The 26,892-nt window shown below is 49.2% G+C and overlaps 1 protein-coding gene across 10 annotated transcripts in view; it reads left to right on the top strand.

Annotated features, from left to right (window-relative positions):
- The first annotated feature begins 9,109 nt into the window (after positions 1-9,109).
- Positions 9,110-26,892, top strand: part of ZNF16 (zinc finger protein 16) — a 30,407-nt gene continuing 12,624 nt past the window's right edge. For 6 of the 10 annotated variants that reach the window (XR_012093808.1, XR_012093806.1, XR_012093807.1 and 3 more), the window contains exons 1-2: positions 9,110-9,208; positions 17,764-17,968. Coding sequence is in view for 4 of the 10 variants with exons in the window: in XM_073018536.1 (XP_072874637.1) it covers positions 17,773-17,968 (196 nt within the window). In the remaining 6 variants the exon portion in view is untranslated. Of the gene's footprint in view, positions 9,209-9,467; positions 9,793-9,819; positions 11,579-17,763; positions 17,969-26,892 lie in introns of those variants that run through there. The other 4 variants (XM_073018538.1, XM_073018537.1, XM_073018539.1 and 1 more) reach the window with 4 other exon arrangements.

The raw sequence follows: 26,892 nt of genomic DNA, 5'->3' as shown, positions 1-26,892 counted from the left end.
CAGGAGACACCTAAAATACTGTGAGTGCCCAAGCTGTGAACATGGGAAATAGGCATCATTCGCCCCCAAACACACATCCTCACTGAGGAATCTGAAGGTCTAGATCACAGGAGAAGGATCTGACCTTACCTGGAGCTGTGTCAAATTTGACTGCCAAGCAAAATACATGGTTAGAGGAAGCAGTGGGAAAAGCCCTGGGAAGCCATTTCTACCTTGTCTCACAGGGGTCCTTGGGGAGGGCTGCCAGAGGAACTGGGAAAAGACCAAAGGGAGAAGGAAACCTCCAGCTGACCTTTGTAACAATTCCAACCAAACATGAAGTCTCCTGGCCAGAACTCACAGGAGTGTGTGATTTCAGTGTGCAGACTTGGCAGGTGGGGAGGCACGAACGCCCTCCTTGCTTGCCTAGCTGGAGGTTGGTAGCCTGTGGAAAGTTCCCAGCCCTGCTCACCCACTGTTTAGAAACAAACTCAGTGCTCTTTGGCAGGTGGGGTGCACAGTGAAAGTGAGACTGGCCTTTAGGGTTGCATGGGAGCTGGGTGAGGCCTGTAACTGCCAGCTTTCCCCCACTTCCCTGACAACCTGCATGAGGCAGCAGAAGCAGCCATAATCCTCCTGGGAACAACTCCATTGACCTGGGAACCATACTCCTAACCCCACAGCAGCAGCAGCAAGCCCTGCCCAAGGAGAGTCTGAGCTCAGACACACCTAACCCTCCCCCTACATGATAGTCCTTCCCTACCCACCCTGGTAGCCGAAGATAAAAGTCATATTCTCTTGGGAGCTCTAGGGCCCTGCCCACTGCCTGATCCTTCCTATACTACCAAAGCTGATGCTCTCTTGGAACACCACCTCATGTCAGGAGGCCAACCAGCACAAAAATAGTGCATTAAACAACCACAACTAAGGACCTTCACAGAGTCCATTTCACTCCCCTGCCACCTCCACTGGAGCTGGTGCTGGTATCCATGGCTGTGAGACCTAAAGATGATCCACATCACATGAGTGTGTGCAGACAACCCCCAATACCAGCCCACAGCCTGGTAGCCCTGCTGGGTGGTTAGATCCGGGAGAAAAAATAACAATCACTACAGCTCGGATCCCAGGAAGCCACATCCCTAGGAAAGTGGGGAGAGTACTACATCAAAAGAATACCACATGGGACAAAAGAATCTGGACAGCAGCCTTGAGCAGCAGATCTTCCCCCTGATATAGCCTACCCAAATGAGAAGGAACCAGAAAAACAATTCCGGTAACATGACAAAATGAGGTTATTTAACACCCCCCAAAAATCACACTAGTGCACCAGCAATGGATCCAAACCAAGAAGAAATCCCTGACTTACCTGATAAAGAATTCAGAAGGTCAATTATTAAGCTAATTAAGGAGGTACCAAAAAAAAGTGAAGTCAAATTTAAAGAAATTCAAAAAATGATACAAGAAATGAGGGGAATCTTCAGTAAAATAGAGAGCATAAATAAAAAATAATCACAACATCAAGAAACAATGGACACACTTAGAGAAATGCAAAATTTCCTGGAACGTCTCAGCAATAGAATCGAACAAACAGAAGAAAGAACTTCAGAGCTCGAAGACAAGGTTTTTGAATTAACCCAAACCAACAAAGATAAAAGAATTAACAAAATGAACATAGCCTCCAGGAAGTTTGGAATTATATTAAACAACCAAACCTAAGAATAATTAGCATTCCTGAGGAAGAAGAGAAATCTAAAAGTTTGGGAAACATATCTGGGGGAATAATCAAGGAAAACTTGCCCAGCCTTGCTAGAGACCTAGACATCCAAACGCAAGAAGCTGAAAAAACACCTGGAAAATTCATCACAAATAGATCATCACCTACGCACATTGTCATCAGGTTATCTAAAGTCAAGATGAAGGAAAGAATCTTAAGAGCTGTGAGGCAAAAGCACCAGGTAATCTATAAAGATAAACCTATCAGATTAACAACAGATTTCTCACCAGAAACCCTACAAGCTAGAAGGGATTAGGGCCCTATTTTCAGCCTCCTTTAACAAAACAATTATCAGCCAAGAATTTTGTATCCAGTGAAACAAAGCTTCATAAATGAAGGAAAGACACAATCTTTTTCAGACAAACAAATGCTGAGATAATTCACCACTACCAAGCCAGCACTACAAAACTGCTAAAAGAGCTCTAAATCTTGAAACAAATCCTGGAAACACATCAAACCAGAACCTCCTTAAAGCATAAATCTCACAGGACCTAGAAAACAAAATTACAATTTAAAAAAACCAAGGTGGCCAGGCATGGTCACTCATGCCTGTAATCCCAGCACTTTGGGAGGCCGAGGTGGCCAGATCACGAGGTCAGGAGATCGAGACCATCCTGGCTAACACAGTGAAACCCCATCTCTACTAAAAGCACACAAAAAATTGGGCAGGGTGGTGGGTGCCTGTAGTCCCAGCTACTCAGGAGGCTGAGGCAGGAGAATGGTGTGAACCCGGGAGGCAGAGGTTGCAGTGAGCTGAGATCACACCACTGCACTCCAGCCAGGGCAACAAAGCAAGACTCTGTCTCAAGAAAAAAAAAAAAAAAAAGGTATACATGCAACAAATACCATGATGAATGGAATAGTACCTCACATCTCAATACTAATATTGGATGTAAATGGCCTAAATGTTCCACTTAAAAGATACAGAATTGCAGAATGGGTAAGAATTCACCAACCAAGTATCTGCTGCCTTCAAGAGACTCACTTAACCCATAAGTACTCACATAAACTTAACGTCTTAAGGAAAAGACATTCCATGCAAATGGACACCAAAAGCACACAGGACTAGCTATTCGTATATCAGACAAAACAGACTTAAAGCAACAGCAGTTTAAAAAGACAAAGAGAAACATATAATGATAAAGGGCCTTGTCCAACAGGAAAATATCACAATCCTAAATATACATGCACCTAACACTGGAGCTCCCAAATTTATAAAACAATTACCACTAGACTTAAGTAGTGAGATAGACAGTAACACAACAACAGTGGGGGACTTCAGTACTCCACCAACAGCACTAGATAGGTCATCAAGACAGAAAGTTAATAAAGAAACAATGGATTTACACTATACTCTGGAACAAATAGACTTAATAGATATTTACAGAACCTTCTATCCAACAACTGCAGAATATACATTCTATTCATCAATGCATGGAACTTTCTCCAAGACAGAACATACAATAGGTCACAAAACAAGTCTCAATAAATTTAAGAAAATTGAGAAATTATATCAAGTACTCTCTTAGACCACAGTGGAATAAACTGCAAATCAACTCCAAAAGAAACCTTCAAAACCATGCAAATATATGGAAATTGAATAACCTGCTCCTGTATTATCACTGGGTCAACAAATCAAGATGGAAATTGAAAAATTCTTTGAACTGAGTGACAATAGTGACACAACCTATCAAAACCTCTGGGACACAGCAAAGGTGGTTAAGAGGAAAGTTCATAGCCTTAAATATCTACATCAAAAAGTCTGAAAGAGCACAAATAGACAATCTAAGGTCACACTCAAGGAACTAGAGAAACAAGAACAAACCAAACCCAAGTCCAGCAGAAGAAAGGAAATAACCAAGATCAGAGCAGAAATGAAATTGAAACAACAAAAAAATACAAAAGATAAATGAAAAAAAAGCTGCCTCTTTGAAAAGATAAATAAAATTGATAGACCATTAGGAAGATTAACCAAGAAAACAAGAAAGAAGCTCCAGTAATCCCAGCACTTTGGGAGGCTGAGGAGGGCATATCACAAGGTCAAGAGATTGAGACCATCCTGGCCAACATGGTGAAACCCCATCTCTACTAAAAATACAAAACAATTAGCCAGGTTTGGTGGCAGGTGCCTGTAATCCCAGCTATCTGGGAGCCTGAGGCAGGAGAATCGCTTGAACCCAGGAGGCGGAGGTTGCAATAAGCCGAGATCACACCATTGCACTCCAGCCTGAGCAAAAAGATTGAAACTCCGTTTCAGAAAAGAAAAGAAAAAAAAGAAGCTCCAAATAAGCTGAATTAGAAAAGAAACAGGAGATATTACAACTAACACCACAGAAATACAAAAGATCATTCAAGGCTACTATGAACACCTTTATGTGCATAAAGTAGAAAACCTAGAGGAGATGGATAAATTCCTGGAAAGATGCAACCCTCCTAGCTTAAATCAGGAAGAATTAGAAACCCTAAGCAGACCAATAATAAGCAGCAAGATTGAAAATGGTAATTTTTAAAATTACCAACAAAAAAAAAGTCCAGGACCAGAGAGATTCACAGCTGAATTCTACCAAACATTCAGAGAAGAATTGGTACCAATCCTATTGACACTATTCCACAAGATAGAGAAAGAGGAAATCCTCCCTAAATCACTCTATGAAGCCAGTATCACCCTAATACCAAAACCAGTAAAGAACATAACAAAAAAACTACAGACCAATATCCCTGATGAACATAGATGCAAAAATCCTTAACAAAATGCGAGCTAACTGAATCCAACACATATCAAAAAGATAATCCACCATGATCAAGTGGGTTTCATACCAGGGATGCACGGATGGTTTACCATATACAAGTCAATAAATGTGACACACCACATAAACAGAATTAAAAACAAAAATCACATGATCATCTCAACAGACACAGAAAAAGCATTTGGCAAAATCCTGTGGGTGAAAGATTACCTAGGTGCTGAAGCAAGAGACTGAAGGCACAAACTGTTCCAGTATAATAAAGAAAATAGAATAAGAATAGTCATAATACAAACTAGATATAGAGATGATCATGGACAATTATCAATTATTATAAACATTATTTAATCATTAGCTTTTAATATTACTCTTTGTTGCATTATTAATATAACCTAGGAATAATGGCGGGTATAGGGTCAGGTGCTGAAGGGACATTGTGAGAAGTGACCTAGAAGGCAAGAGGTGAATCTTCTGTCATGCCCACATAAGGGCCACTTGAGGGCTCCTTGGTCAAGCAGTAATGCCAGTGTCTGGGAAGACACCCAACACTTAGCAGACCACGAAAGGGAGTCTCCTTTCCTTGGAGGAGTCAGGGAACATTCTGCTCCACCAGCTTCTTGTGGGAGGCTGGATATTATCCAGGCCTGCCTGCAGTCATCTGGAGGCATAAACCGCTCCCTGTGGTGCTGTGTTTCAATGGTCATGTTCCTTGTCCACTTTCATGTTCCTCCCGTACTCCTGGTTCCTCTTTGAAATTCATAGTAGATAGCAGTAGAAGAAATAGTGAAAGTCTTAAAGTCTTTGATCTTTCTTATAAGTACATAGAAGAAAACGCTGACGTATACTGTCTTCTCTCTCTGCTTGGGCTACCTAAAAGGGAAGGGCCACCTGTCCTATGATCACGTGACTTGCTTCACCTTATCAATCACTTAGAAGGTTCACCCTCCTTACCCTGCCCCCTTGTCTTGTATGCAACAAATATCAGCACACCCAGCCATTTGGGGCGACTACCAGTCTCCACGTCTTGATGGTAGTAGTCCCCCAGGCCCAGTTGCTTTCTCTTTATCTCTCTGTCTTGTGTCTTTATTTATTACAATCTCTCATCTCTGCACACAGGGAGAACACCCGCTAAGCACCGAAGGGCTGCACCCTACAAAATCCACTATCCCTTTATGATTAAAACCTTCAGCAAAATCGGCATACAAGGGACATAACTCAATGTAATAAAAGCCATCTATGATAAACGCACAGCCAACATAATACTGAATGAGTAAAAGTTGAAAGCAATCCCTCTGAGAACTGGAACAAGACAAAGATGCCCATTCTCACCACTTCTATTCAACGTAGTACTGGAAGTCCTAGCCAGAACAATTAGAAAAGAGAAAAAAATAAACGGCATCCAAACTGGTAAAGAGGAAGTCAAACTGTTGCTGTTTGCTGATGATAGGATCATATACCTAGAAAACCCCAAAGATGCCTCCAAAAAGCTCCTAGAAATGATAAATGAATTAGCAAAGTTTCAGGATACAAAATTAAAGTACACAAATCAGTAGCTCTGCTATACACTAATAGCAACCAAGCTGAGAATCAAATCAAGAACCCAACCCCTTTTAAAATAGTTGCAAAAAATGAAATACTTTAGAATATTCCTAACTAAGGAGGTGAAAGACCTCTACAAGGAAAACTACAAAACACTGCTAAAAGAAATCATAGTCAACACAAACAAATTGAAACACATCCCATGCTCATGGATGGGTAGAATTAATATTGAGAAAATACCATACTGCCAAAAGCAATCTACAAATTCAATACAATGCCCATAAAAATATCACGATCATTCTTCACAGAACTAGAAAAAACAATCCTAAAATTCATATGGAACCAAAAATGAGCATGCATAGCCAAAACAAGACTAAGCAAAAAGAACAAACCTGGAGACATCACAGTAGCTGATTTCAAACTATACTATAAGGCCATAGTCACCAGAACAGCATGGTACTGCTAAAAATAAATAGGCATATAGACCAATGGAATAGACTAGAGAACCCAGAAATAAACTCAAATACTTACAGCCAACTGACCTTCAACAAAGCAGACAAAAACATAAAGTGGGGAAAAAACAACCTATTCACAAATAGTGCTGGGATAGTTGGCAGGCCACATGTAGGAGAATAAACCTAGATCCTCATCTTTCACCTTAAAAAAATAAACTCAAGATGGATCAAGGACTTAAATCTAAGACCTGAAAATATAAAAATTCTACAAGATAACATCAGAAAAAACCCTTCTAGACATTGGCCTAGGCAAAGATTTCATGACCAAGAACCCAAAAGCAAATGTGACAAAAACAAAGATAAATAGGTGGGACTTAATTTAACTAAAGAACTTTTGCACGGCAAAAGGAACAGTCAGCAGACTAAACAGACAACCCACAGAGTGGGAGAAAATCTTCACAATCTATACATCCAACAAAGAACTAATATGCAGAATCTACAAGGAACTCAAACAAATTAGCAAGAAAAAAATAATCATATCAAAAAGAGGACTATGGACATGAACAGACAATTCTCAAAACAAGATATACAAATGGCCAACAAACATATGAAAAAATGCTCAACATCACTAATGATCAGGGAAATGCAAACCAAAACCACAAAATAATACCACCTTACTCCCACAAGAATGGCCATAATCAAAAATCAAAAAATAATAGGTATTGGCATGGATGTGGTGAAAAGGGAACCCTTCCACACTGCTGGTGGGAATGTAAACTAGTACAACCACTATGGAAAACAGTATGGAGCATCTTTAAAGAACTAAAAGTAGAACTACCAAGAACTACCATTTCATCCAGCAATCCCACTACTGGGTATCTACCCAGAAGAAAAGAAGTCATTATAGGAAAAAGATACTTGTATATGCATGTTTATGGCAGCAGAATTCACAATTGCAAAAATGTGGAAGCAGCCCAAATGCCCATCAATCAACGAGTGGATAAACAAATTGTGGCATATATATATATATATATATAGAGAGAGAGAGAGTAGTATTCCATCATATATATGATATATGATGGAATACTACTCAGTCATAAAAAGGAGTGAATTAATGGCATTCACAGCAACCTGGATAGGATTGGAGACTATTATTCTAAGTGAAGTAACTCAAGAATGGAAAACCTAACATCGTATGTCCTCACTCATGAGAGGTAGCTAAGCTATGAGGATGCAAAGGCATAAGAAGGATACAGTGGACTTTGGGGACTCGCGGGGGAAAGGGTGGGAAGGGCGTGAGGGACAAAAGACTACAAATTGGGTTCAATGTATACTGCCCAGGTGATGGGTGCACCAAATCACCACTCACAAATCACCACTGAAGAACTTACTCATGTAACCAAACACCACCACCTATGGAAATAAAAAATGTAAAAACCTATGGAAATAAAAAAATAAAAATAAACATAAGTTCCCATTTCAGGCTATCTCTTTGTGAATGCATATGACTTTACACTTTCAGAAAAAGGTATGTCAAATCTTGAATGCTTTGCTGCTTAGAAATTTCTTCTGCCAGATGCCCTAAATCATCTCTCTCAAGCTCAAAGTTCCACAGATCTTTAGGGCAGGGCCAAAATGCCACCAATCTCTTTGCTAAAGCATAGCAAGAATGACCTTTATCTAGCTTCCAATAAGTTCCTCATCTCCAACTGAGAGCACCTCCGCCTGAACTTTAAAAAAAAAAAAAAAGTTATCTACACAGTGTTTCTTAAATTCCAATAGAGTTTGTCGTGTATTTTTTATGTATTCCTGATTTTAATAGTTTAATTTGCCTGCAAAATGAACGTTAAAATATTTGTGGGTATTTTTGGTTGTTGTTTTGTTTCTTTTTTTTTTTTTTTTCCTTGAGACAGGGTCTCACTCTCTCACCAGTGCAATGGTGTGATCCCTGCTCACTGCAGCCGCACATTCCCCGGCTCAAGCAATCCGCCCACCTCAGCCTCCTGAGTAGCTGGGACTACAGGCGCACACCATCACACCTGGCTAACTTTTGTATTTTTTGTAGAGATGGAGTCTCCCTATATTGCCCAGGCTGGTCTTAAACTCCTGGCCTCAAGCCATCTGCCCGCCTCGGCCTCCCAGGTGCTGAAATTACAGGCGTGGGCCACCACACCCAGCCTTATTTGTATTCTTTATGCCCAAGTGTACAATTCATTTCCGTATTATAAATGATCCACGCACAATCTCACGAAAACATTATCTACTGAAGGACTTTGAATTCTTCCATTTATCTTTCTGATCACTTACTGATTGAATGATTCATTTCTTCCAAAAAATGTATCCTTAGGTTTTTCTCAAATTACAATCTGTTCCGATTCTGGGGGCCTGTGTATTAAAATCTCCCACTCAACAGTATATCTCATTATCTCTGCATTTCTAATAGTGTCCCCTTTTCTTCAATTGCCGCCTTGTTCAGTGCACGGGTGCACTCTGAGAAAATGGGGAACAGAAGGGTCCCTGGCTCAGGGTTAGCGGGACCAGGAATGGGGCTGAACCACAGAGTCGCCCCGGCCTCCCAACGTCTAGAGTGGCTAGCTGTCCCAGACAGAACGAGCGGCGGGCCGGAAATCGGGGCGGGACTTCCGGGGGTCAGCCGGCGCTGGCTGAGAGGCGTTCGTGCCGCAGTGCTGCCTCCCTTCCAAGCGCGACCTGTTGAGGTGAGTTAGTTCCGCGAAGCTCCACGCCTCGGACCCCGCACCGGTTGTCCCTGATGTCCCCGTGGTTGGGGGGCCCAGGGGCCTCTCAGGGCTCAGACGGGGCGGGCGGCGAGACTGGGACCCCGGGCGGGGGCGGAGCCGCGCGGGGGGTTGTGGGAGCGCCGGGGGGGGCGGGGCGGGGGCCGCTTGGCCTGGGCTGGAGGTCGGAGCCTCTGGGGGCGGCCTCCGGGAGGGGGGTCTCCGGGGAGAGCCCGCGGTAAGGTCGCGGCGGGGGGCCGAGCTAGGACTCTGCCCGCAGGCTGGTGGCGTTCCCGCGTATCGATACCGCCGTTCGAGCTCGGGCGGAGCGACGGGGCAGCCGTGCGATGCGGTGGTTCCCTGCGCGTGGGAGACGTGGTGGGCTCGCGGTTCCTGGTGTTCGAAGCGAAGTCGGAGATGCACAGAGCAGAGCTGGGGGAGAAACGGGGTTTCGGCCTCAGATGTCCTGCCTGGGAGGCCCAGTCAGTAGTGGAGTCGCTCTGCGTGTGGAGGAGATGCTCTGGGAAGGGAGGAGAGTTGGGGCCCGTTCTCCCCCAAGGGGCAAGGTGCTGAGGGATCGGCCAGGGCCCACTCTGTGGCTGCTTGCTGTGGGAGGGGGCGGCTGGCTCTTCCAGGTGTCTGACTGCTCGGGCGGTCTTAGCCTTTAGCCAGGAGACTCCGCTTCCAAGCTTGTTCAGGCTGTTGGCCGAATCTGTGTTTCTTGGGGTTGGTCCTCAGAAGTGCTGGCTGCCGGCCTGAGTGGCCTTTAGCTCTCCAAGGTCCTTCCACGTGGCCCTCAGATTCTTCTCAGGCTTTTAAGGGCTCATTTGATTAGATTGGGTCCACCAGGGTAATTCACGTCCATAACCTTAATTCCCTCTGCAAAGTCCCTTTTGGTATGTAGTGTAACATAAGCACAAGTTCCAGGGATTAGGATATGGACCTGGAGGAGAGGGGGGCGTTTATTCTGTGTCCTGGTAAGCAAGATCCCACGTGTAATGAAGTGAGAAAAATAAGGTGTGAAGCAATAGCATAGTTGGGTATAGCTTATCATTAAAAGGCAAACGTATGTTTATATATTTGCTGTGTAAATCTAGATTAATCTGGAACGTTACACTAGAAGCAAGGGAAACTGAGTAGATCTTTGGGGGATTTTTCACTATAATTTCTTTTTACCTTTTAAATTTTGAGGTGACTATACTCCTATTCAGAAAAAATGAGACTTTACTAAAGTATTTTTAAATAAAATGAACTAAATAAATGTTGCAGATTATTACATGTCCCTTGGATTGGGAGAGCTTTCCCTCGAGGAAACTGGGCATCGGCACTGTAAGGGCAAGCAGATGCAGTCACTGAGTGCCTTGTCACCCCCATCGCCTATGTCTGCTCTGTTTCTGGTGCTGTAACTGCTTTGAATCTCATCTCCCACCATTCCTCTGAGCACCCTGCCAAGTTAATCTTGAGGTGTTAGTTTTGTCTCTCCCGACATGGAAATGTGGCCAGTGCTTCATCTTCATCTGGCAGCCAAGCTCCCTTATCATCTGTCCATAGTGACCATCCCTGTGAGCTCTGTTCGTATCTCCTTGCCTTTTCCCTCAAGTTTTTCCCTACGCTTGTGCTCTGACCTTTTCACCCAGACCGCTAGTTGTGCATTCCTCCTTGATGGTGATCTGAGTCCGGGAGCATCACCCAGCCCTTCTTTCTTCCCCACATAGCTTATGGGTGACACCTACCGTCACCTTGACTCCCTGCACCATCCTTCTGCCTCCTTTCTTCAGATCCCCTTTGCAGATCCCCTTGATCACACCCTCACTCTCAGCTGGTGCTCATGAAGAACAGAGGAGTCAGGGTCAGTACTTGTGAGTGAAGGGCTGAGGTATGTCAGTGCTCCCAATGGGCACCCGGGCAGGGTATGGTGAGGGGGTAGGGAGATTCAGTAACCTGGTCCATGTGAGGAGCCCATCATGCCTCCACATGGGAGTGTCCTATCTTCTGCTCACGGAGAGTAGTTAGGACTGGAGATGAGCCCAAGTTTGTGAGTCTTAACAAGGATGTTGATGCCTCAAGACTGGACGTAATCACCAAGGAAGTTGGTGTCAGTGCAGAAGTGCACACTGGGGTGCCAACATGAAATGGGGAATGAGAGACTAGAAGGGAGTAGGTGGTGCAGTGGAAAAACATCCCAGGCAAGTAAAGATGGGAACACATGGTATGGATGCTTCCAGGATGGTGCAACTCAGACAGAATTGACCACTAGGATTGGTAGGCGTTGACACATAATGGTGACGTGGGGCTGCAGCACAGGCTGCCCTTGGCTGCTCAACCTTTGGAGCTGCTGTTCTCCCACTCTAGGTGGGTCTAGCGTGCCCAGCTTCAGAGCATTTTGAATGTCAGCAACAAGGAGTGATATGAGTGGCCACAGCAGGACACAGACCCACAGCAGGACACAGACCCACAGCAGGACACAGGCCCACAGCAGGACACAGACCCACAGCAGGACACAGACCCACAGCAGGACACAGACCCACAGCAGGACACAGACCCCACAGCAGGACACAGACCCCACAGCAGGACACACCCCCACAGCAGGACACAGACCCACAGCAGGACACAGACCCCACAGCAGGACACAGACCCACAGCAGGACACGGCCCCACAGCAGGACACACCCCCACAGCAGGACACAGACCCACAGCAGGACACAGGCCCCACAGCGGGACACAGACCCACAGCAGGACACACCCCCACAGCGGGACACAGACCCACAGCAGGACACAGGCCCACAGCAGGACACAGACCCACAGCGGGACACAGGCCCACAGCAGGACACAGGCCCACAGCGGGACACAGACCCACAGCGGGACACACCCCCACAGCGGGACACAGACCCACAGCAGGACACACCCCCACAGCGGGACACAGGCCCACAGCAGGACACAGACCCACAGCGGGACACAGACCCACAGCGGGACACACCCCCACAGCGGGACACAGGCCCACAGCAGGACACAGACCCACAGCAGGACACACCCCCACAGCAGGACACACCCCCACAGCAGGACACAGACCCACAGCAGGACACAGGCCCCACAGCGGGACACAGACCCACAGCAGGACACACCCCCACAGCGGGACACAGACCCACAGCGGGACACAGACCCACAGCGGGACACACCCCCACAGCGGGACACACCCCCACAGCGGGACACACCCCCACAGCAGGACACACCCCCACAGCAGGACACACCCCCACAGCGGGACACACCCCCACAGCGGGACACAGGCCCACAGCAGGACACACCCCCACAGCGGGACACAGACCCACAGCGGGACACAGACCCACAGCGGGACACACCCCCACAGCGGGACACACCCCCACAGCGGGACACACCCCCACAGCAGGACACACCCCCACAGCAGGACACACCCCCACAGCGGGACACAGGCCCACAGCAGGACACACCCCCACAGCGGGACACAGACCCACAGCGGGACACAGACCCACAGCGGGACACACCCCCACAGCAGGACACACCCCCACAGCAGGACACACCCCCACAGCGGGACACACCCCCACAGCGGGACACAGGCCCACAGCAGGACACACCCCCACAGCGGGACACAGACCCACAGCGGGACACAGACCCACAGCAGGACACACCCCCACAGCGGGACACACCCCCACAGCAGGACACACCCCCACAGCAGGACACACCCCCACAGCGGGACACACCCCCACAGCGGGACACAGACCCACAGCGGGACACAGGCCCCACAGCGGGACACAGACCCACAGCGGGACACAGACCCACAGCGGGACACAGACCCACAGCGGGACACACCCCCACAGCGGGACACACCCCCACAGCGGGACACACCCCCACAGCGGGACACACCCCCACAGCGGGACACAGACCCACAGCAGGACACACCCCCACAGCAGGACACAGACCCACAGCAGGACACAGGCCCCACAGCGGGACACAGACCCACAGCGGGACACACCCCCACAGCGGGACACAGACCCACAGCGGGACACAGACCCACAGCATGACAGACCCCCACAGCGGGACAGACCCCCACAGCAGGACACACCCCCACAGCAGGACACAGACCCACAGCAGGACACAGGCCCCACAGCGGGACACAGACCCACAGCAGGACACACCCCCACAGCGGGACACAGACCCACAGCGGGACACAGACCCACAGCGGGACACAGGCCCACAGCAGGACACAGGCCCACAGCGGGACACAGACCCACAGCGGGACACACCCCCACAGCGGGACACAGACCCACAGCGGGACACACCCCCACAGCGGGACACAGACCCACAGCGGGACACAGACCCACAGCGGGACACAGGCCCACAGCAGGACACAGGCCCACAGCGGGACACAGACCCACAGCGGGACACACCCCCACAGCGGGACACAGACCCACAGCGGGACACAGGCCCACAGCGGGACACAGGCCCACAGCGGGACACAGGCCCACAGCGGGACACAGACCCACAGCGGGACACACCCCCACAGCGGGACACAGGCCCACAGCGGGACACAGGCCCACAGCGGGACACAGGCCCCACAGCGGGACACAGACCCACAGCGGGACACACCCCCACAGCGGGACACAGACCCACAGCGGGACACAGACCCACAGCGGGACACACCCCCACAGCGGGACACAGACCCACAGCGGGACACAGACCCACAGCGGGACACAGACCCACAGCGGGACACACCCCCACAGCGGGACACACCCCCACAGCGGGACACACCCCCACAGCGGGACACAGACCCACAGCGGGACACAGACCCACAGCGGGACACAGACCCACAGCGGGACACAGGCCCCACAGCGGGACACAGACCCACAGCGGGACACACCCCCACAGCGGGACACAGACCCACAGCGGGACACACCCCCACAGCGGGACACACCCCCACAGCGGGACACAGGCCCACAGCGGGACACAGGCCCACAGCGGGACACAGACCCACAGCGGGACACACCCCCACAGCGGGACACAGGCCCACAGCGGGACACAGGCCCACAGCGGGACACACCCCCACAGCGGGACACACCCCCACAGCGGGACACAGACCCACAGCGGGACACAGACCCACAGCGGGACACACCCCCACAGCGGGACACACCCCCACAGCGGGACACAGACCCACAGCGGGACACAGACCCACAGCGGGACACAGACCCACAGCGGGACACACCCCCACAGCAGGACACACCCCCACAGCAGGACACACCCCCACAGCGGGACACAGACCCACAGCAGGACACAGACCCACAGCAGGACACAGGCCCCACAGCGGGACACAGACCCACAGCAGGACACACCCCCACAGCGGGACACAGACCCACAGCGGGACACAGACCCACAGCGGGACACACCCCCACAGCGGGACACAGACCCACAGCGGGACACAGACCCACAGCAGGACACAGACCCACAGCAGGACACAGGCCCCACAGCGGGACACAGACCCACAGCAGGACACACCCCCACAGCGGGACACAGACCCACAGCGGGACACAGACCCACAGCGGGACACAGACCCACAGCGGGACACAGACCCACAGCGGGACACACCCCCACAGCGGGACACAGACCCACAGCAGGACACACCCCCACAGCGGGACACAGACCCACAGCAGGACACACCCCCACAGCGGGACACAGACCCACAGCAGGACACACCCCCACAGCGGGACACAGACCCACAGCGGGACACACCCCCACAGCGGGACACAGACCCACAGCGGGACACAGACCCACAGCGGGACACAGACCCACAGCAGGACACAGGCCCCACAGCGGGACACAGACCCACAGCGGGACACACCCCCACAGCGGGACACAGACCCACAGCGGGACACAGACCCACAGCGGGACACAGACCCACAGCAGGACACACCCCCACAGCGGGACACAGACCCACAGCGGGACACACCCCCACAGCGGGACACAGACCCACAGCGGGACACAGGCCCACAGCGGGACACAGGCCCACAGCGGGACACACCCCCACAGCGGGACACACCCCCACAGCGGGACACAGACCCACAGCGGGACACAGACCCACAGCGGGACACAGACCCACAGCGGGACACACCCCCACAGCGGGACACAGACCCACAGCGGGACACAGACCCACAGCGGGACACAGACCCACAGCGGGACACACCCCCACAGCGGGACACACCCCCACAGCGGGACACACCCCCACAGCGGGACACAGACCCACAGCAGGACACAGACCCACAGCAGGACACAGGCCCCACAGCGGGACACAGACCCACAGCGGGACACACCCCCACAGCGGGACACAGACCCACAGCGGGACACAGACCCACAGCGGGACACACCCCCACAGCGGGACACACCCCCACAGCGGGACACAGACCCACAGCGGGACACAGACCCACAGCGGGACACAGACCCACAGCGGGACACAGACCCCACAGCGGGACACAGACCCCACAGCGGGACACACCCCCACAGCGGGACACAGACCCACAGCGGGACACAGACCCACAGCGGGACACAGACCCACAGCGGGACACAGACCCACAGCGGGACACAGGCCCACAGCGGGACACAGACCCACAGCGGGACACACCCCCACAGCGGGACACAGACCCACAGCAGGACACAGACCCACAGCGGGACACAGGCCCCACAGCGGGACACAGACCCACAGCGGGACACACCCCCACAGCGGGACACAGACCCACAGCGGGACACAGACCCACAGCGGGACACACCCCCACAGCGGGACACAGACCCACAGCGGGACACACCCCCACAGCGGGACACACCCCCACAGCGGGACACAGACCCACAGCGGGACACAGACCCACAGCGGGACACAGACCCACAGCGGGACACAGACCCCACAGCGGGACACACCCCCACAGCGGGACACAGACCCACAGCGGGACACAGACCCACAGCGGGACACAGACCCACAGCGGGACACAGACCCACAGCGGGACACAGGCCCACAGCGGGACACAGGCCCACAGCGGGACACACCCCCACAGCGGGACACAGACCCACAGCGGGACACAGACCCACAGCGGGACACAGGCCCCACAGCGGGACACAGACCCACAGCGGGACACACCCCCACAGCGGGACACAGACCCACAGCGGGACACAGACCCACAGCGGGACACACCCCCACAGCGGGACACACCCCCACAGCGGGACACAGACCCACAGCGGGACACAGACCCACAGCGGGACACAGACCCCACAGCGGGACACAGACCCCACAGCGGGACACAGACCCACAGCGGGACACAGACCCACAGCGGGACACAGACCCACAGCGGGACACAGACCCACAGCGGGACACAGACCCACAGCGGGACACAGACCCACAGCGGGACACAGGCCCACAGCGGGACACAGACCCACAGCGGGACACAGGCCCACAGCGGGACACAGGCCCACAGCGGGACACAGGCCCACAGCGGGACACAGACCCACAGCGGGACACACCCCCACAGCGGGACACAGACCCACAGCGGGACACAGGCCCACAGCGGGACACAGGCCCACAGCGGGACACACCCCCACAGCGGGACACACCCCCACAGCGGGACACAGACCCACAGCGGGACACAGGCCCCACAGCGGGACACAGACCCACAGCGGGACACAGACCCACAGCGGGACACAGACCCACAGCGGGACACAGGCCCCACAGCGGGACACAGACCCACAGCGGGACACAGACCCACAGCGGGACACAGACCCCACAGCGGGACACAGACCCCCAGCGGGACACAGACCCCCAGCGGGACACAGACCCCCAGCGGGACACAGACCCCCAGCGGGACACAGACCCACAGCGGGACACAGACCCACAGCGGGACACAGACCCACAGCGGGACACAGACCCACAGCGGGACACAGGCCCACAGCGGGACACAGGCCCACAGCGGGACACAGGCCCACAGCGGGACACAGGCCCACAGCGGGACACAGGCCCACAGCGGGACACAGGCCCACAGCGGGACACAGACCCACAGCGGGACACAGACCCACAGCGGGACACACCCCCACAGCGGGACACAGACCCACAGCGGGACACAGACCCACAGCGGGACACAGGCCCACAGCGGGACACAGGCCCACAGCGGGACACAGACCCACAGCAGGACACAGGCCCACAGCAGGACACAGGCCCCAGAGCAGGATAAAGGCCCTATGGGGGCTGCCCTATCATGGTAGGCCTGGGCACCGTTACCCAACTTTGCCTTAGGGTCAGAATCTTGCCCCTTTGTAGCTGTGGCCCTGGCTTGTGAGTCTTTGTCTCTGTGGCTGACTCCCTCTTTTTGGGTCCAGGATCAGGGAACATAGCATCAGCCCCTGAGACCAGGCAGCACCAGGGCCTCTTCAGGTCTTGGGCTGCAGGGATGGAGGAAGAGACCCCGACCTGATGGGAGGATGAATCCCTAGAGCTAGCCTGTCTGTATACTCACCTGTTTTCTTGCTGGTCTTCAGGTCCTAGTCATGCCCAGCCTCAGAACTCGCCGTGAGGAGGCAGAGATGGAGCTCTCAGCTCCAGGACCATCCCCTTGGACCCCTGCAGCCCAGGCCCCTGTGAGTGATGCTCCTGCTGTGACCCACCCTGGATCTGCAGCCTGTGGTCCCCCCTGCTATAGTGATACTGAGCTGGAAGCCATCTGCCCTCACTATCAGCAGCCAGGTACTTTAAGAACAGTTCCCCCTGGTGCCCTTATTCTGAGGAAGTGATGTCCATGGAACCCTGTGCTTACCCCTAGGAGGCATTTGTGTCATCTGTGTCATCACAGGTGGGGAGGGTGGTGGGGGGTACTCTGACTCAAGGAGCCAAGGCTGGATGTCAGCAAGGAAGTTGACCTGGCCTGGCCCCTGGCACCTTGAGCAGAACTGTGCTTTCCCCACTTGGCACAAAGAAGTATGACATGATGGCTACCAGGGTCCTTTGATTTGCCCTGTAGTCCTGACCCCTTTCCAGTTCAACAGCCAGGCTAGTGGCAACCCCATCCCCTCAGGACTCTACTCTGGTCCAGGCCTTTGTACCATGGTTACCCATACAGTTGGCCATCTAAAGCCTAGGAAGAAAAGCTGAGGAGTTTCTTGTGGGGAAATAAAGGCATTCAAAGGCAGCCTTGGAGTGGGTGTGGTGGCTCATACCTACGATCTGAGCACTTTGAGAGGCCAAGGTAGGAGAATCGTATGAGGCCAGGAGTTCAGGACCAGCCAGTATAGCATGGCAGGACCCTGTCTCTACTAAAAATTAAGAAAGGCTGGGTGTGATGACTCACGCCTGTAATCCCAGCAATTTGGGAGGCCGAGGCGGGCGGATTGCTTGAGGCCAGGAGTTCGAGACCAGCCTGGCCAACATGGCAAAACCCTGTCTCTACTAAAAGTACGAAAATTAGCCAGGTGTGGTGGCACATACCTGTAATCCCAGCTACTTGGGAGGCTGAAGCACAAGAATTGCTTAAACGTGGTAGGCGGGTGTTGCAGTGATCTGAGATCATGCCACTGCACTCTAGCCTGGGCAACTGGAGTGAGGCTCTGTCTCAGAAAAAAAATAACAAATTTTTAAAAAAAAAGCACCCATATATTTTGGGGAATCCAGGAAGTCACATGCATGCCCAGGACTGGATGTGTGTTCAGAAAAGACCTTAAGACCATAAGCTTTCACGAGAACTCTGGCTAATCTCTAGGCTCAGTGAAGGTAGTCAACTCAGAGTTGTAAACAGTGTTAAAAAAGTACCCCGACACAAAGACTGGGAGAAGTGTTTTGTTTTTATTTTTCTCTTGGTATTCAAAGAAATCTCTGTCAAAACATTAGTTGAACACAAGCTAAAGAAAAAGACTTGAGTGACTGTGCTCGACAAAGAATAGTCTTTGCAAAAATAGTTTGGAAAAGTCACTAAATGAACATGTGACTCTAGTCTTCAACAATCAAAAACAGCAAAGCCTAGGGGAGGGATACCACATTTTCATATTCAGTTGTGCAGTTTTTAACAAAGCAAAAATCATGAAGCATATAACGAAGCAAGAAAATATGTCCCATTCAAAGGAAAAAGTAAGCTGACAGAAAGTGTCCTGGAGAAAGCGCAGACATTGTACTTAACTAGACAAACACTTTAAATCAACTGCTTCAAATATGCTCAGAGAGGTAAAAGAAACCATAGAGAACTAGGCTGAACGCAGTGGCTCACGCCTGTAATCCCAGCACTTTGGGAGGCCGAGGCGGGAGATCATGAGGTCAGGAGATTGAGACCATCCTGGCCAACGTGGTGAAATCCCGTCTTTACTAAAAATACAAAAAATTAGCTGGGCATGGTGGCAGGCACCTGTAGTCCCAACTAGTCTGGAGCCTGAGGCAGGACAATGGTGTGAACCCGGGAGGTGGAGATTGCAGTGAGCCAAGATTGCGCCACTGCACTCCAGCCTGGGGGACAGAGCGAGACTCTGTCTCAAGAAAAAAAAACCAGGAAAATGATGTGTGAACAAAATTAATATATCAATAAGAAATACAATTGTAAAAGAAACATAAAAAGTGTGGAACTAAAAAATGAAGTGGAAATTTTGCTAGAGGGTTTCAGTAGTAGATTTGAGCAGGCAGAAAAATTGGCAAACTTGAAGACAGAACAATTGAAATCAGTCTGAGGAGAAAAAAAAGATCTAAGAAAAGTGAACTTCATGGCTGGGCACGGTGGCTCACGCGTGTAATCCTAGCACTTTGGGAGGCCGAGGCAAGCAGATCACTTGAAGTCAGGAGATCGAGAGCATCTTGGCCAACATGGGGAAACCCCGTCTCTACTAAAAATACAAAAATCAGCCGGGCGTGGTGCACGCGCCTGTAGTCCCAGCTACTCTGGAGGCTGAGGCAGGAGAATCGCTTGAACCCAGGAGGCGGAGATTGCATTGAGCCGAAATCGTGCCACTGTACCCCAGCCTGGGTGACAGAGTGAGACTCCGTGTCAAAAAAAAGAAAATAGAAAAGTGAACTTAATGGACCATGGGACACCATCAAGTAGACCAACATATATAGTAGGGATGTTCAAGAAGGAAAAGAGTGGAGAAGGGGATGGAAAAAATATTTGAAGAAATAATGACTGAGAGTATCCCAAATGTGATGAAAGGCATGTCTACACATGCAAGAAGTTCAACAAACTGAGTAGATTTAAAGAGATCCGCACCAGGTCTCTTTCTAATCAAATTGTTGAAATACAAGGAATCTTGAAAACAGCAAGCGAGGAGACCTATCCTGAACAAGGGGTTCTGGGTAAGATTTCTAGCCAGTTTTTTATCAGAACCCAGAGGTCAGAAGGCACTGGGACAGCTTAAACTGCTAAGAGGGGGGGAAAACCCTGTTAACTAAGAATTCTGTTATCTGGCAAAATTATTCTTCAAAGTGAAGGAGAAATTAAAACATATCCAGAGAGATAAAAGCTGAGGAAGCTTGTTACAAATAGGCTGCCCTACAAGAAATGCTTTTAAAGGGAATCCTAAAGGTTGAAATGAAAGAACACTAGACAGGGACTCAAAGCCATACAAAAATAAAGACCTCCAGTAAAGGTAACTACATGGGTAAGTATAAAAGTTAGTATCCTTGTATTTTGGTTTCTAGGTACATTTTGTATTAGGTTGGTGCAAAATTAATTGTGGTTTTTGCCAATACATATTTCCTAAGTGATCTAAAGGACAAATGCATAAAAGGTCAGCATCGTAAGTCTATGTTTTTTACCCCACTATATATAAAGATGTAATCTGTGATGACAACATAAGTGGGGGTAACATTTGTAGAGAAGCAGAGATTTTGTATGTTACTGAGGCTTAACTGGTCTAAATTGTTTTAGGATGTTAGAACGTTCAGTGCAATCATCATGGTAATCACTAAGAAAATATCTTAAAAATGAGCTTGACACAGTGGCTCATACCTGTAGTCCCAGCACTTTGGGAGGCCAAGGCAGATGGATCACCTGAGGTCAGGAGTTCGAGACCAGCCTGGCCAACATGGCAAAACCCTGTCTCTACTAAAAATACAAAAATTAGCCAGGCATGGTGGTGGACACCTGTAATCCCAGCTACTCAGGAGGCTAGGCAGGAGAATCACTGGAACCCAGGAGGCAGAGGTTGAACCCAGGCAGAGGCATTGAGATTGTGCCACTGCACTCCAGCCTGGGTGACAGAGCAAAACTCCACCTCAAAAAAAAATCTTAAAAATGAGCCGGGCATGGTGGCTCACGCCTGTAATCTCAGCACTTTGGGAGGCCGAGGCAGGTAGATCACGAGGTCAGGAGATCAAGACCATTCTGGCTAACACAGTGAAAACCCATCTCTACTAAAAATACAAAACAGTTAGCTGGGCATAGTGGCGGGCGCCTGTAGTCCCAGCTACTCGAGAGGCTGAGGCAGGAGAATGGCATGAACCCGGGAGGCGGAGCTTGCAGTGAGCCGAGACTGCACCACTGCACTCCAGCCTGGGCGACAGAGTGAGACACTGTCTCAAAAAAAAAAAAAATCTTAAAAATGGACACAAGAGACCAGGTACAGTGGCTCACACCTGTAATCCCAGCACTTTGGGAGGCCAAGGTGGGCAGATCATGAGTTCAGGAGATCAAGACCATCCTAGCTAACACAGTAAAACTCCACCTCTACTAAAAATACAAAAAATTAGCTGGGTGCGATGGCACCCGCCTGTAGTCCCAGCTACTTGGGAGGCTGAGGCAGGAGAATCCCTTGAACCCAGGAGGCGGAGGTTGCAGTAAGCCGAGACCACGCCACTGCACTCCAGCCTGGGTGACAGAGCGAGACTGTCTCAAAAAAAAAAAAATGGACACAAGAAGTAAGGCAAGAATTAAAATGGTACAGTACAAAAAAGGTAATACATAAGAATACAGCAGTAGAGGAATTGAGGAACAAAAAGGTAAAAGATTTATCAAAAACAAAATGGCAGAAGTCCTTACTTTTGAGTAATTACATGTGAAGTCTCCAGTCAAAAGGCAAATATTGACAGAATGTGTAAGAAAGCATGGTCCAACTATATGCCACAAGAGGCTTTAGATTCAAAGACATAATAAGTTTAAAGTGAAAGGTGGAAAAAATATTCCATGCAGAGAATAACCAAAAGAGAGCTGGGGTGACTATACTAATATTAGATGAAATAGACAACAAAGAAAGACAGTGTATATTTGTAAAAGAGTAGAGTCATCAAGAAGATACCGCAGTTATAAGCAGATGCACATCAAAAAAGAGCGCCAAACTGTCTGAAACAGATTGGAAGGGAGAAATAGCTCTATAGTAATAGAGACTTCAGTACTCCACTTTGAAAAATGGATAGAACATCTAGGCAGAATAAAAACTCCCAATAAAATAAAAGTCTAGGATCACAATGGCCTTTTTTTTTTTTTTTTTTTTTTTTTTTTTTTTTTTTTTTGAGACAGAGTCTCACTCTGTTCCTCAGGCTGGGATGCAGTGGCACGATCTCAGTTCACTGCAGCCTCTGCCTCCCGGGTTCAAGTGATTCTCCTGTCTCAACCTCCTGAGTAGCTGGGATTACAGGCATGCACCACCATGCCCAACTAATTTTTGTATTTTTAGTAGACACCGTGGTCCCCAGGCTGGTCTCAAACTCCTGAGCTCAGGTAGTCCACCCACCTCGGCCTCCCAGAGTGCTAGGATTACAGACGTGAGCCACCACACCTGGCCCAAAATGGATTTAAAGGTGAATTTAATGAATTAATACCAGACCTTCACAAAGTCTTCCAAAGGAGGAGAGAACACTTCCTAATTCTATAGGATCAACATTACACTGATTCCAAAGCCAGATGAAGATATGGCTTGAAGACAAGAAAAGAAAATTGCAAACCAATATCCTTTATGGCTAGAGATGTAAAACTCCCAACAAATAAATAGAAAACTGAATCCAATAGCATATTAAGGGTATTATGCCTCGTGACCAAGTGGGATTTAACCCAGGATGAGGGTGGTTCGACATAAGAAAACCTAGTGTTGTAATTCATCACGTTAATAGAATGAAGGAGAAAAACTGATCATCTCAATTTATGCAAACAAAACATTTGACAAAATCTAATGCTTTCATAATTAAAAAAAAAATAAAAAGCATTCATAAAACTTGTAATAGAAGGGGACCTCCTGAACATGATAAAGGGCATTTGTGAAAACCCTCAAGCTGACATCATACACAGTAGTGAAGAACAAAACTTTTCCCCTAAGGCCGGGAACAAGACACACATACTACTATGTAGCCTTGTATTGCAAGTTCTAACCAGAGCAATTAGTCAAGAAAAAGAAATAAAACGCATCCAGTTGGGAAATGAAGTAAAATTCTTTTTCCATGTGACTCCATATATATGAAATCCCAAAGAATCCACAGAAGAGCTACTAGAGCTATAACAAATTCAGCAAAGTTGCAGCAACTGAACAACACACAAAATCAGTTGTTTCTGTATACCAGCCATGAACAGTGTGAAAAGGAAATTAAGAAAGCGATTCCATATACAATAGCATCAATAGGAAAAATTAAAACCTAGGACTAAATTTGACCAAGGAGAGTTAAGACTTGTTCACTGAAAACTGCAAAACGTTATGGAAAGGAATTAAAGAAATGGAAGGCATCTTGTGTTCATGAATTGGAAGACAATATTGCCAAAACTACCTAGAGTGTTCTACAGATTCAATGCAATTCCTATCAAAATTGCAATGGCCTTTTTTTGCAGAAACAGAAAAGACGATCCTCAAATTCATATGAAATTACCTAGAGCCCTGGGTAGCCAAAACAATCCTGAAAAATAACAAAGAGGACTTAGACTTTTCACTTTCAAAACTTGCTACAAAGCTGCAGTAATCAAAACAATGTGGTACTGGCACAAAGATAGACATACAAACTAGTGGAATCGAATTGAGTCCAGAAATAAACCCATACGTATGTGGCAGGTGGATTTTCAACAAGGGTACCAAGACCTTTCAATCAATGAGAAAAGATAGCTCTTCTGCAAATGGTGCTGGGACAAGTAGATATCCAAATGTAAAAGAATGAAGTTGGAGCCAGATGTGGTGGCTTATGCCTGTAATCCCAGCAATTTGGGAGTCCAAGGTGAGAGGATCGCTTGAGACCAGGAGTTTGAGACCAGCCTGGGCAGCATAGCAAGACTCTCTCTACAAAAAAATACAAAAAAATTAGCCAGGTGTGGTGGTGCTTACTCCAGGGGTGCTGAGGCAGGAGGATCTCTTGAGCCCAACAGCTCAAGGCTACAGTCAGCTGTGATCACCACTGCACTCCAGCTTGAACAGCAAAGCAAGATTCTGTCTCAAAAAAGGAGTGAAGTTTAACCCCTACCTTATGCCATATACAAAAATTAACTCCAAATAGAACAACAACCTAAATGTAAGAGCTAACAACTCTAAAATTCTTAGAAGAAAGTGTAGGGGTAAATCTTCCCAATCTTGGATTTGGCAGTGGATTCCTAGATATGGCACCAAAACATGAGCAACAAAAGAAAAAAATAAATAAATTGGACTTCATCAAAATTTAAAACTTGAGTATCAAAACATTATCAAGAAAGCAAAAAGAAGCCAGGTGTGGTGGCTCACGCCTGTAATCCCAGCATTTTGGGAGGCCAAGGCAGGCAGATACCTGATGTCAGGAGTTTGAGACCAGCCTGGCCAATATGGCAAAACCCCATCTCTACTAAAAATATGAAAATTAGCTGGGCATGGTGGCACGCGCCTGTAGTTCCAGCTACTCTGGAGGCTCTCACTTAAACCCAGGAGGCAGAGGTTGCAGTAAGCCAAGGTCGCACCAGTGTACTCCAGCCTGGGTGACAGAGCAAGACTCTGTCTCAAAAAAAAAAAAAAGAAAAAAAAAAAAAGAAAGTGAAAAAAGCATCCTGCAGAATGGGAGGAAATCTGCAAATCATATTTTTGATAAGGGTGTAGTATGTAGAATATATAAAGAAGTCTTACAAATCAACAACAAAACACAACCCAATTTAAAAACGGCCTGAGAATGGTGGCTCACACCTGTAATCCCAGCACTTCAGGAGGCCGAGTCGGGTGGATCACTTGAGGTCAGGAGTTCAAGGCCATCCTGACCAACATGGTGAAACACTGTCTCTACTAAAAATACAGAACTTAGCCGGGAGTGGTGGCATGCACACGTAATCCCAGCTATTTGGGAGGCGGAGGTTGCAGTGAGCCGAGATCATGCCACTGCACTCCAGCCTGGGTGGCAGAGCAAGACTCCGTCTCATAAATAAATAAATAAATAAAAGGCAAAGAACTTGAATAGACATTTCTCCAAAGAACTATATGAATGGCTAATTAGCAAAAGAAAAGGTGCTTAATATCGTTAGTCATTAGAGAAATGCAGATCAAAACCATAATGAGCTTACTATTTTACATTCACTAGGATGTCTGTAATTAAAAAACCAAAAGATAAAGGATATTCAAGAGAATGTGGAGAAATTGGTATCCTCATACATTGCTGGCGGAAATGTAAAATGGCACAACTACTCTGAAAAATAATTTGGTGGTTCCTCAAAAGTTTGAACATGGTACTACTCCTAGATACATACTCAAAATAATTGAAGACACATACTCAAACAAGTGCATGTGTATTATGTTCACCGCAGTAGTATTCATGATAGCCGAAAGGTAGAAACAGCCCAAATGTCTGTCAATGATTAATTGTGGTGTCTACATGCAAATGAGTATAATATAGCCACGAAAAGAAAGTACTGTACATGCTACACGCAGATGAACCTCTAAAACGTGCGAAGTGAAAGAAGCCAGACGCAAAAGGTCACATACTATGTAATTCCATTTGTATGAAATATCCAGAATAGGTAAATTCGTAGAGACAATACAGATTGGTGGTTGCCAGGGGCTGGAGGGAGAGGAAGATGGGGATAAACTGCTTAATGGGTAACAGGTTTTACTTTGGAGTGATGGGAATGTTTTGAAAATAGAGGTAGTGGTTGCATAACATTGTAGGTGTACTATATGCCACCGAATTGTTCGTTTTAGAATGATTTTATATTATGTTAATTTCACTCCAGTAAATTTTTAAATCAAATGAAAACAACTTGCTGTAGGAGATGAAGAAGTAAGGAGCCCCCCATCTGTGTGTGAGGTGCCTCTGGGGATTGTTCAACACACAACCCAGCCAAGGCACTGAGGGAGGATGTGGTGCAGCCACTGGCGCATCACAGCTACACACGGCGCCCGCACAGGCGTGGTTTATCACAGCCACCCACAGTGCCCATGTGGGCATGGTTTGTCACAGCCACGCACGGCGCCCACACGGGCGTGGTTTGTCACAGCCACCCACAGTGCCCATGTGGGCGTGGTTTGTCACAGCCACGCACGGCGCCCACACGGGCGTGGTTTGTCACAGCCACCCACGGCGCCCACGCGGGCGTGGTTTGTCACAGCCACCCACGGCGCCCACACGGGCGTGGTTTATCACAGCCACGGACGGCGCCCACACGGGCGTGGTTTGTCACAGCCACCCACGGTGCCCCCACGGGCGTGGTTTGTCACAGCCACGCACGGCGCCCACACGGGCGTGGTTTGTCGCAGCCACGCACGGCGCCCCCACGGGCG

Source organism: Chlorocebus sabaeus, chromosome 8, assembly GCF_047675955.1.
Source record: "Chlorocebus sabaeus isolate Y175 chromosome 8, mChlSab1.0.hap1, whole genome shotgun sequence".
Taxonomy (NCBI): domain Eukaryota; kingdom Metazoa; phylum Chordata; class Mammalia; order Primates; family Cercopithecidae; genus Chlorocebus; species Chlorocebus sabaeus.
This window is presented reverse-complemented; position numbering and strand designations above follow the sequence as displayed.